General features: G+C 39.5%; 2 protein-coding genes across 3 annotated transcripts in view; one reads left to right on the forward strand and one right to left on the reverse strand.

The window, feature by feature from the left end:
* LOC145447201 (arylsulfatase I-like) overlaps nt 1–6,058 on the reverse strand; it is a 265,569-nt gene extending 259,511 nt beyond the window's left edge. Inside the window, exon 1 of one of the 2 annotated variants that reach the window (XM_080325610.1) lies at nt 6,036–6,058. The gene's annotated coding sequence lies outside the window, so the exon portion shown is untranslated. The remainder of the gene's footprint in view (nt 1–6,035) is intronic. The other variant, XM_080325611.1, reaches the window with a different exon arrangement.
* Nucleotides 3,494–13,037, forward strand: part of LOC145447197 (sodium-coupled monocarboxylate transporter 1-like) — a 32,591-nt gene continuing 23,047 nt past the window's right edge. Inside the window, exons 1-3 of the mRNA XM_080325605.1 lie at nt 3,494–6,424; nt 10,830–10,940; nt 11,795–11,885. Of these exons, the coding sequence (XP_080181731.1) occupies nt 6,276–6,424; nt 10,830–10,940; nt 11,795–11,885 (351 nt within the window). The 5' untranslated portion in view covers nt 3,494–6,275. The remainder of the gene's footprint in view (nt 6,425–10,829; nt 10,941–11,794; nt 11,886–13,037) is intronic.

Here is a 13,037-nt window from a genome sequence, read left to right on the forward strand (position 1 = left end):
TAAATGGCAAGCTAAAACAGTGGCTCTCCACTTTTTGGTTTTCGCGGATCCCATTCGCACCGTCAAGTATCGCCGCGGACCCCCCAAGTTTTAGTTGAAATTTAGCTCAATTATCGTGCAACCGTCATCTGTGTTTTGAAAATATTAACTGTAGCCCAGTGACAAACAGCACAAAAATGAATATTCTTGATTATACCTCCACACTCTTTTTCTGGAAATTGGGTACACGATAACGAACTCTGCAGCTGCCTTTCTTGAAATACATGGCCGTGTCTTGAAAATCCGCGCCTTCGATTTGATAACAACGAGTGCAGAAAATATATTTCCAGAAAGAAAGGTGGTGGCAAATGGTTTAACAACAGGCAACGCCTACGTCGGCGCCTATGGGTATGATCGCCACACATATGCCGCCAAAATTGAGACACAGATTTTTTATGCACATAGAACGTCCGTCCTAGTCATTTCTATCTAGAAGCTAATCTCGAAGTTGTTCTGGAATCGTGGTTATGTATATCACAGGAAAAATGAAGTTTGGCAAACATTTGAAGTCGCGCTGATTGGCTTTTCTATTCGTACTTTTATCCCATAAACACCAGCAAAACATCTATAAACAGCAATATGCTTGTATCAGTCAGTGGGCTATTGCAATTAGGCAATTAAAATGAATTTGCACAGTAGGATATTTCATATCAGACTGTCATTTTGTTGATGTGAGCCATGAAGTTGCAGCAGTAATGAAGCGAAACTGCATAGTAATTCTCTATTTTAAAAATAAAATAAAAATAAGGTTATCAATCATTTTGTAAATTTAGAAGCTTCGCGGACCCCCTGAAAATGCTTCACTCGCGGACCCCCGGTTGACAACCACTGTGCTAAAATGTTTGGCAATCGGCTTGATTAGTACGGGTGTTGGCATCGTCGTATTACTCGTAAGGCTTTTTGGGAATCACAATTGGAAATATTGAATCAATATGGCTCTTTAGACGCAAAGGGTTCCCAACGCCTCATATAGAGACATGGATCGACCAAAGGGAGCTCAGAATGAATATCTGTACGATTTTTAGCAGTGGTTCCCAAACTGGGGGGCCCGCCTCCATTGCGGAGGAGGAGGGGGTTCGTGAAAGCATCTGAAGGGGGCGCGGACCAGCGGTCAACTGGAAATATTTTTACTCTGTGTATAGTCCGAATTATATATTTGAGAATTCTCTCATCAACAGTCTTAAGGCCGTGTTATTTCGGCATATGCCAAAAATACCAAAATTAGATTATTTTAGACTCAAATTAACCATGTAAAACGCGTCAGTTTGGTCTTTGTGATGAAACAGAAATCACAAAACATGCAGTATCCACACTGTGCCATCAAACAGCAAGATTTAAATCCGAATAAAAAACGATGTTGAAGACCAAATTTATATACCCGATGCAAAACCGAGTGTTTCTGCAAGATCCATTCTCAATAGTCGATTCACTATGCGTGCAAAATACCGGCATTCAACCAGGTCACAATACTCATGATAGCAATTCAAAAGGGTTTCTGACACGTTTGGATCGCAGCATGAGTGGCTTAAATAATCAATGTTTATGATATGTAAAATTATCCACCCGGCAATGGAATACTAAGAAAAGACTGAATATTCATATGTATCTATGGTACTGGAGGCCTTTTGCATCATGTCTGTTCATTGATGTGACACAATCTACGAGGTATTGAGTAATGAACATGCAGACAGTTTTTAATTGCAACGTTAAGGGTAATGGAATTTGTTATAATGCACATTGAGGTACATGCAGCCTGCATCGCGCGTGGCGGCTACATGATGTAACAAAATGCATGAGCAATTGGGCATTAACAACAGGAAAACATTCAGAAATCGTGCTAAATTTTAAAATTAGGGATTTCGAAATACGCTAATTACCACTTTGGCGTGCTCATCTACTTCCTAATCGCTTAATATCATCTACTTCCTAACTGCTGGATATAATCTATTTCCCAATCGCTGCATGGATTGATCAATCCACAGATTTGTCGTAAATCCAGATTTAATCACTGGGCATTTCGGCCTTTTCATTCACTTTTCACGGACCCCATGGATAGTAATCTGCGGACCCCCGAAAGATTCACGGACCCTAATTTAAGAGTTCTGCTTCACACATTTCTTTTGTCGCTTCATACAAATTCCTGGCATTTCTTGTTCGGATTTTAATCAAAATCTTTCGTAAAAATCTGTAGTCTCAAAAAGCCTTAATTTTGGCATTTTGAAATCTTTATTTTTGGCAGTTTCGGAATTTGGTTCCAAAATGCCAAAAATAACACGGCCTGGTCATAACCTTCCATGCCATCAAACTATCCGTTGGGACAGTCAGCATTCGGGTTGCTTTTTGTGACATGACGATAAGGAGGAGGCGAAAATTTTCACTATCATAAAGGGGGGCGTGTCTAAAAAAGTTTGAGAACCACTGCTATATATAGGGATGGTGTGAACGTGAGGTTCACGTTCGCGTTCTGTGTGCGAACCTCTGGAATTTTGAGGTTCGCGTTCGCAAACAAACATTGGTTGGTTCTGCGCTCTGAACCATTTTCACGTAATACAATTTTCACGTCATTATAACGTATTTGGTTGACATTCGTGACATTTCAATTTCAGACCACTCTCCGCATGGCGCTGGCAGCATGAAAAGCATCTTGCCAATCTCAAAATATATTTGCTCGAAAGTTTGCCCGGAATATTCAGCATTGCGTTAGTAAATCATTAGTGAATCTCTGCGGTAAGCTTTGCCCTCCATCACACAACTGCAAGAACGAAACACGCTGCATGCATAGGAAGTTAGGGAATTGTGCTTGGTCAAGGGAGCAGCGAATGAATATATCAATGCTATACATAGGCCTACTACTAAAGCCCACCTATTATTGAGTGGATTATGACTAAAGCGATTTTTCGACATGTGAAAATGAGTCAAAACTTTGTCAAAAATAAGTGTTTCAAGGTAAACAAATGTCAAACTTCTGATTTTCAGGCCAAGATCTTCCGTTTTTCCGGTAAGAAAAATCGCTCATATTATGACTATAAAATACACATACAGCAAAAGTCGTATATGAGACTCGGAGCTAATTTCACGTAGGAAGCGGTAGCTATTTCACCACCTCTGCTTACAGGTATCCAGATGCACCCTTTCTAGTTAAAACGGTTATCACTAGTCACAGCAATCAAACAACACGGGCTCGACGTACCGAGAATGTCTAGTCCATAATGTTTATTACATCCGACATTATTAGGTTATCTCTAATACATAACCCCTTTATTGATCTCTCGATACAGAAATGGAATTCGCTGAAATGCCAGACGGGTTGAATTCGACAAGTGAGTCATATTTACAGCGAGTATACATCCTCTTAATTACACATAAACCCGTACAAAGTTGAAGAATGCTAGTGTTTTCTAGACACTGATATTATCCGTTATTCGGGAGCGATAGCACAGTGGGAAAAGTCATGTCATGGGACACAAAGCACCCATTCAGATGCTTCTTCGTTTTCTACCTTTTTCGTCTTAGTTTCGTCTAGGTTCAAACGGCTGGCACAAGCAGGCTTTAGAGGGGGCGTCTGCGGCCACTGATCCCTCCGCCACCATACTTGCGCCTCGAGATACTGGTCCGTCGATTCGGTCTGAGATCCCGGTCGGACTATGAAGGGCTGGTGGCCATACTCGTCCTGGGTACTAAAAGTGATTGGACAGTAATGGTTGGTAATGGATTCGGACATGTCCTGGAAGAGTCACATACAATCACTCAAACCACAACTATCGAAGATATGTGGTATATTTCGCCGCCTTAGCTACACTCTGCCAGTCAGCGTGCTCTTGATACTCTTCAACACTCTATTCCCATCAAAGTTACAAAACGGAATTCTTTGTTGGGGTGCTGCCTGTAAGAATACAATTGACCCACTGCAAAAACTTCAACATCGGATCATCCGTATCATTGCCAAAGCCCCACGGGGGCCTGGATGTGCAACTGATGAATCGCTTCTCAAAAGATTTGGTGTTCTAAACTTAGAAGATATGAGGAAGTTAGAAATTGCCAAGTTTATGGATCAGTTCCCTTGCGGTCAATGTCCCTAAAATTTCAACGACTACTTCACCTCGGAGGCAAAAGCGCACAAGTACAGCACACGCGCGTCAACGAAGAACAACTAACATATGAATAGGACTGAATACAAGAAAACGCATTGCTCTATCATGTATGCCGGACCCCAATTGTGGAACAGCATCTCGCCGGCTATCCGACAGTCGTCGAGCATGTCCGCATTCAAGTCGAAATACAAGCAATTTCTTCTAAATCAATACTATAGCCAGTCTTCATGATTACCGGACCACGACCTAACATCGACCTCGCCCTCCGCCACATGCCATCCTCATTTTGTCGCTTGCGTTTTATATTCTTCTCTGCATTACTTTTCATTCAGTATGCATGCCTCTTATTTACTTCGCCTATAGGCTAAGGTGGGTGTCTGATCTTAAAGGCTACTCCAAGTTGTTTCGACACCTTCCTATCTTTTCATTGTATCGGAGTCTTGTGATGTTATTAAACGATGAAAATATTAATAAACCTGATTGATTGATTGATTGATTGTACCACTAGGGCTTCGCATCGCCCAGCGTCCAGAGAGGCGATGCTTGCCTTAATACAGGGGTGGGCAAACTTTTGGGCTCGCGGGCCGCATTCAACATCCATATCCCTTCGCGGGCCGCACTATATTAAATTGTGATTATCAGCCACAAGGCAATATTGAAATTATCCATATAGCAGTTGGTGTTGAACTAAATTAGACAAGCCCCCCTTTATGATAGTGAAAATTTTTCCACCCCTTTATTATGATAACACAAAATATCCAAGAGATAAATCAGAATGCTAGCAATCCCAGCGGATAGCTTGATGGCATTGAAGGTTATGGCTGTAGAAGAGAGAGTTATTATCAAATATGAAATATGGACAATAGACAGAGCAATAACCATGAACTGGAGGCAAATCGCGCAGGATGCGAAAAGTTTATTAGCTTACTGCGGCTTCGCGCCTCCTTTTCGATGCGTTCACGCCCTCCAGTTTGCGAACCACTGTCATTTAGTGACCGAAGAAATAAAGAGATAATATATAAGTGGATCGTCCTCATCAATAACCAGCTGGTAAAGAAGTACCACCGTGGACCGAGTATTCAACATCTAAATCCATTCGCCTGCTGCTCTATATAAAATTGGGAGTATAAACCAAAACGCAATATTGGTATTTGATTATATAGTGAGGATGTCGAAATTAGATATCTTTCTATTCAAAACAAACCAACCAACCAACCATTGATTTGAGGATATGGTGCACGCGTCAGAAACATTGGCGAGATTTCATAACTGCTGGTCAGCCTCAATGCAACCAAGTTTCAAAACCAGGGATGAAAGTTGGTTGTCCCGATTCTTAGAACAGGATGGAGATTTGAATCTGTGAGCAGTGATCTCTTCATAGATTTGGTGATTCTACTTTTGGTTCAACTCCAGTACACACAATACCGACAGCGTCATAAACATGTTAGCTTCAAATATGCTATAGATAGATTTTATAAATATAAATGCTTCTGCACATACAGGGAGCGAATCTACCTACCACACGCGCGAATCGGTTTTTCCAGGTACAGCACTAAAAGTAAAAAACTTGCTGGATTGGCTAATGTAAAATTACACTTGTGAACCTAAAGTCATTCCCATTTTGACTTTCTGTAATGTTTAGCAATTGAAACCTTTTAAAATGCGTGAGCCTTGAGGTCGGGCTATCGCATCAGCAATGAAATAAAAATATACTAGTAAGAACATAACTTATAATTATCATGGTGAAATATAATGAGAAAAAGTTTAATCGAGTCCCTACAGAAATTATATTTTTGTAGCGCATCTTTCAATATGTTAAATACGATTCTTGAGCCTTTCGCGGGCCGCACAAAACGGTGTGGCGGGCCGCATGCGGCCCGCGGGCCGTAGTTTGCCCACCCCTGCCTTAATACAACCAAATACTCCAACGACCAACGGCGTTCGACGCGCAAATGTTTGCAGAAACACGAGAAAGTGGAGGGATGTATGTGTTGTATATGGTATTATATAATTGCTCCAACAGAGACAACCCTGTTTTGGCTGATGTGAAGGACTGAAAAGGCGACAACCAAGTTTCATCGATCACATCATGATGAAATTTTCAACTAATTTTGCAGGTAACATATAGCATAAAATATCTACAATATGACGAAATATGTCAAGACAATGACATTAAGTGTAGCTGACTACGCTGTGTTGGGGGCAATGCTTGGATTATCAGCGGCAGTTGGGATATTTTTCGCTTACAGGGACAGGAAGAAAAAAGAACCTCAAAATTACCATCTCGCTAACAGGTACGCACTACGTATATGCAAATGCGTTGGTTTATAATTAAGTGACCCAGTTGCAAGCGACGAGCAGGTCGTTATTTCCGCTTCGGAGACTCATCATTTCCCTATCATCCAAATTTTTTAATGTTGTCTGTGCCGTGTCTGTAATCAGATAAATATTGTCATTAATCATTACGCTTGGTGATAGTGTATGTAGCGAAATGTCCGATCGTGAACTCATCATAAAGCTAACCTCTGATTAACCCTCTGCGACTGTTTAAGCCAGAGGAGTCGGTATTTAATCGAAGATAGCTAGACCTGTATTGGTCATATACTATTGCAATCGGTTTGTATGGATAGCTCTTATAAATACGCATAAATCAGACCATGTATAACCTATTGTTGCAATGTATATCCTGATTGAAATGCAGATTGAACACGCAAGAACGTTTCCCGCAAAATTGAATTTCTAACGATGTTCGCGTGAATGACCGCCCGAAATATAAACCATTGTATCTTCCATTCTAGACGTCATATAACCAATTACAGTTATCTTCTATGACTTGTTGTTGGTCATACTATTCTATGAAAGTCCTTATATCGAAGATTTGCACGTAGAAGATGTTTCAAATTGACGTGAAAGAAGCATACCTTATTACGTGAAAATCATGGCTGCGTAAGATCACCTGACTCGTTGCGGTTTTAAACAGATGTACAAATGCTTCAGGCAATAGCAAATTGTACATATGGTTAGCCATTATTCTGGCATATTCATCAATATCCCTATCATGGAGCTTAGTTTTGTATGAGAAAGCCGAAACCAGCCCTAACACTGCACAAATAAACGAGCGAGTTAGGCTATTTTGGTACCCGAGCCTGTAATAAAAACATCATATAGAGGCAGTTATATATCTGTTTTAGATGGCACACGAAGTTACTGTTGGCTTCTATGACTACTGTTGATCATACATGGGACATTAGCCGTGTAGAATACAGTTCAAATTAATGTGAAATAAAGCAATAATGTGCAGAGGTGGTCAAAGTAGTCAAGAAATCTACTCAAGTAGAAGTAGAAGTAGCGACGAAAAAAATCTACTCAAGTACGAGTAGAAGTACTTCTTATTTAAGCAGCCTAAAACTACTTGAAGTAGAAGTAGAATTGACTGACTTTAAAAGTACTCAATTAAGTAAGTAGTTGTGAAAACGATCCTAATTCGCTCAAATGGATTGTAAAAAGGTGCAAATTGAGCTATGCGATAGGTGACGAGCTTGATTCATACTGATGCATACCAGCAGGTATCCAATTTTCAATAGCATAAGCATTCGTCCACATCATGGGTTGAAAATGATAGTATTGATATGAAAATGCGATGCTAAACCTCTGTTTTCTCGAACAGCACGTTTTAGAAAATAGCATGGTATGGCGCTATTCCCCATATTATAAGTCCCGTAGTTTAGTCGAAGAGCAATACGGAGAAGTAGTATAGGATACGGTGTAAACACTTTGCGCGATTAGTAAACGTTAATAAAAATTATAGTGGACCATAAAAATGCCATATTGTGTAGCTCTATTTCCAGAAATTAAAGGCATTACTACACTTGCTTTTATTCTTCAACATGTATGTTATCCAGACAAAAGAACTGATATTAATTATAACACAAAGTATATGATACTGGGAATTGAAAGTGAAATATAATTACTACTTCTAGAAGTCAAACATGTATTTCATATTTTTTGTCCAGAAAGTTTCAAAGGTGGTATGCTAAAACAGCTCTAAAACTAAAAAAAAGTCAGAGTCCGCTTTTCCAGATTAGGACACGCCATGGACATGCTAGATTACGATATGATACGGTAAGTAATGCGAGATTACGAAACATCAGTTTCAAACGTTATGATGAGCCATATATACTGTGATGAATTATTTGATATGGGCGAAGGGCGACAATGTGGTGTGAACGAAACCCCGCCAACCCTCTACCTAAATTATATTTACCGACACTTCCGTGAAATCATACTGGCCACTCCGTATCCACAACGCGCGAAGCGCAATGAAAATTCTGGGCTTTACTAAACTTTTATGAAAATTAAATATTGATACTCCGTGAAAACAGCCCCGAAATTCCTCAGGCTATCTTACTGATTGGAAGATTGAACTACTTCTACTTGACAAACTGAAAATAACGAAAAGTAAGTAACTAGATCACAAAATATTACGAAGTAGAAGTAGAAGTAGCCAAAATAGGATCTACATGAGTAAGTACCAGAAGTAGAGGATAACTACTTGAGTACTTCAAAAAAGTAGAAGTACTTCGTTACTGACCATCTCTGATAATGTATCACGTGAAATGACTTCTCGAGCGTATATGGGCACTGGGCAGTGTCGAAGTGTATACTTACGGATCTCTTGCAGTTGCAAGTTACATATAACATAGCAACTGCGGTTGATAACCAGAGGTGGTCAAAGTAATCAAGACGACTACTCAAGTAGAAGTAGAAGTAGCGACGAAAAAATCTACTCAAGTACGAGTAGAAGTACTTTTTCCATAAGCTACCCAAAACTACTTGAAGTAGAAGTAAAATTTACTGACTTTAAATCTACTCAAGTAAGTAAGTAGTTGTGAAAACGATCGTAATTCATTTGCATGGATTGTCAAAAGCTGCAACTTGAGCTATGCGAAAGGTGCCGAACTTGATTCATATTGATGCATTCCAGAAGGTATCCAATTTTCGACAGCATAAGCATTCATCTGCATCATGGGATGACAATGATAGTATTGATATGGAAATGCGATACTAATCCTCCATTTACTCGAACAGCACGTTTTAGAAAATATCATAGTACGGTGCACTCCCCCATATTATACGACCCGTAGTTTAGTCAAAGAGCAATACGGAAAAGTTGTGTAGGATACGGTGTAAACAGTTTGCGAGATTAGTATACGTCAATGCAAAAAATATGGTGGATCGCAAAAATACCTTAATTTGTAGCTTTTTTCTGGAAATTGAAGGCATTACGACACTTGATTTTATACTTCAACATGTATGTTATCCAAACAAAAGAACATATATTAATTAGAACTCGAAGTATATGATACTGGGAATTGAAAATGAATTATAAATACTACTTCTACAAGCGGAAAATGTATTCCATGTCTTTAGTCCAGAAAGTTTCAAAAGTGGTATGCTAAAACAGCCCTAAAACTAAAAAAAAGTCAGAGTCCCCTTGTCCAGATTAGGACACGCCATAGACTGCTAGATTAGGATATGATAAGAGAATAATAGATTGCGAAACATCAGTTTCCAACGTTATGATGACCCATATATACTGTAATAAAATATCTCATATGGGCGAAGGGCAACAATGCGTTGTGACCGGAACCACGCCAACCCGCTACCTAAATTATATTCGCCGATACTTTCGTGAAATCATACTGGTATTGCGTATCCACTGAGCGCTATGCGCGACGAAAATTCTGGGCTTTACTCAACTTTTATGAAAATTAAACATCCCCGAAATTCCTCAGGCTATCTTCCTGATTGGAGGATTAAACTACTTCTACTTGACAAACTGAAAATAGTGAAAAGTAAGTAAGTAGATCACAAAATATTACGAAGTAGAAGTAGAAGTAGCGAAAATCAGATCTACTTCAGTAAGTACCAGAAGTAGAGGAAAACTACTTGAGTACTTCGAAAAAGTAGAAGTACTTCGTTACTGACCACCTCTGTTAATAACACTTCAATAGCATGGACAGGAAAAATTACCAAGGCAGTTACTATGTTATGTAGAGCTGGACGCGCGTTGCCTTCAGCGAGAATACGAGATTACGTAATCGATTACTCATCGGCGGCGGCCGCGTGATTGTGCTTATCATCTCTACCTTTCCAAGATCGTAGCGCCGGGCTATGAAGCGCTATAGTAGCGTGTAATGTCTCGTTGGAACGTAGAGATTCATGCGGAAGGCAATCAGGTGGTCATATCCCACGAGAGGGCCTAGGTATGACGTCAGGAGATATAGAAGAACAAAATTGTATTTTATTTTCAAGAAATCGAGAACATTTTCTCGCATAACGCTATTCCCTCTGGCGTCTGAGCCGTAAGAGTATCTCAGACCGCTAGGTGGCTACTTCAGGTTTACGGCAATATATTGGCCGTCGATTTAAGCCACATGGATGACATTTTATCGTTTTTATTGTGGATGCAGTATAATTTTGGTCAGTAGGCCGGCTGGTTACAAAGGGTCAAGTTTCACATGTCAAGTACGAATGCGAACAGGACGTTAACACGAAGTCTAACGCAATGTTGCGTTGACGCAGAAATCAATATGAAATAATGTAAATATATCCGTTTACAATGTTTGTGCGTTTTGGCAAGGCTGTTACTCGCAACAGTTATGGCGTGTAAAGTCGTCTTCAAAATGTCGCTTGCAGGAAAATCAGTTGGTGGTCATCAGGAATTTCGTGCTCACTAACAATTCTAACCGGGACTACCGTGATTGGCGGTCCGGCGCAAATTATGTATGCAGGATCTGCTTACGCCTGGTAAGTTAAATCATATTCCACGATTCAACATCGTTAAGATAGGGCGGCTATTTACTTTAATTCTCATTTTTGAAATTTCAGTGAACATCTCGAATTTAATAAACGAACCGATTTCCAAATTTAATTATCAACTCTCCAAAATTTGAATTTCCCCAGTAAGGTTTTGGTTGCGCAATCGTGGTTGTAGCCTACTCATCGTCCTTTCTATAGAGTGTCACGCCAGCAAAATTACCTCCCACTTCACAAATAGGCCTATATAACATCTCATGGATCATGTGGTGCAGTATTCAACTTCAAATCCAATTAAACTTACAATTTCGCATTTTGGGATATTCTAGTGTAGGACGTGGTTACGTGATAGCAACCACTCATAGACAGATTGATGTCTTGTATACAGATTACAGATATATAAGTAAAAAAAATATCATTTTTGACGGGACCATTCGCTGCATCTTATCCAACTGATAACTATATAGCTATATCTCTGGGAGTTCTCAATTATGCGATTTACATTACGTTAATGCTGGATGTAATTACGCTGCTTATTTATGATAGCGAATATCACAGATTCGTTTAATTTCCTGCTTGTGATTGTATGGTTTGCGTCTTTATTGTCTTTGCAATTGGCATTGTGTCATTCATGGCTATGAATAAAATTACTGTGGCGATTACCAGAATTCAACTGTCATGTACTCCAAATATCCAAGGGTACGTGTAAAAAATGCGAGTTCAGATTGACCGAGCATGAAACGAATCTTGCCATATTCTCGGAAGTATCATTTATTATAAGGTTTCAACGAATATACTGTAAACTACATTTACGGTGCATATCTCAACTTTATGTGCTTTCATAGGACCATGCTGGGACTAGCTATGGGAAACGTGATTGCCGCTGAAGTATTTTTACCTGTTTACTACAAAAATGGAATGTCAGGCCCTAATGAGGTTTGTCCTGCTTCTGCAGTTGGATTTCTTTTATCAGACTATGTTCCAAGCAACATCTACAATAAGAGTTCATCCTGTGCTTAATCTTCCAGCCTATACTTGTGTAGCGAAGTTACAGGCGTCTTGTCTCTCCCAGATCTCTGCCCTAATTTGACACATCAGAAGTCACTTATTTTCAATCCCAATTCAATTAATCAGGCAAACCAATATTATGAAAACGAACTGAGCTACGTTACTTTGACTGGAACCACTTTACCACGGTGTTATCAGAATGACGAGGTCTATCAAAGAGATTTATCTACTATGCCAGTGGTTCTCAAACATTTTTAGACACGCCCCCATTTATGATAATAAATAAATTCGCGCCCCCCTTATCGTCATAACTCAAAATAATGAAAAGAGCAATCAAAATGATGACAATACAATGAATTTAAACTTTATAGAATGTTATGCAACGCAACTTCGACCAGAATTTACGCGACTGTGGCTTGTGACAATATCGAAATATCAGGCAGTATTCAAACTTATCACTGAAATTACGGAGGCCTGTTACGAATTATTGGTTTATTCTTCACCTTAAAATTGTATTACCCTGCATCACGCAATATAGGTTACACCCAATACACTCTAATCCGAGCGGCGCCCCGTTTTATCTTCTCATTTATCTCCATACAAATAAAATATCTGAATCAATGGTACCATTCGCAAACATTTTGAATACAGCCCATCATTCGGACGTTTCAGTGAGTGTTCAGAAGACTTTACTTTGTGACATTACTAACGATGCAAAAGTACCACAAATAGCGATTATTATACACGTAGAACAGTGTAGCCTACGGGTTAACGTGCGCGTCGGCAGTCATGGTCAAATTTTCTCTGCAAGTCGTGAAACACAATTCATGATGGATATAGTAGATATTTTATGTAAATGTCGTATATTCTGTCCTTCATTGGTGATAGAGCGGAACGTTCAACTCATACGATCGATTCATGTGACAATTACTTTTATGTATATATTTTGTATTATATTAGGTTCATAGCTTTCAGATGACCATGCCGTTTCTCTTCTTCATCTACCGCTAGAGGTATAGTAGATCCTGGATCGTTGGTTCTCAACGTTTTTGACCTCGCGGCACCCTATGAAAGGGAAAA

The sequence above is a fragment of the Botryllus schlosseri genome, chromosome 9 (assembly GCF_051294905.1).
Source record: "Botryllus schlosseri isolate E-star chromosome 9, Bs_hap1, whole genome shotgun sequence".
NCBI classification, from domain to species: domain Eukaryota; kingdom Metazoa; phylum Chordata; class Ascidiacea; order Stolidobranchia; family Styelidae; genus Botryllus; species Botryllus schlosseri.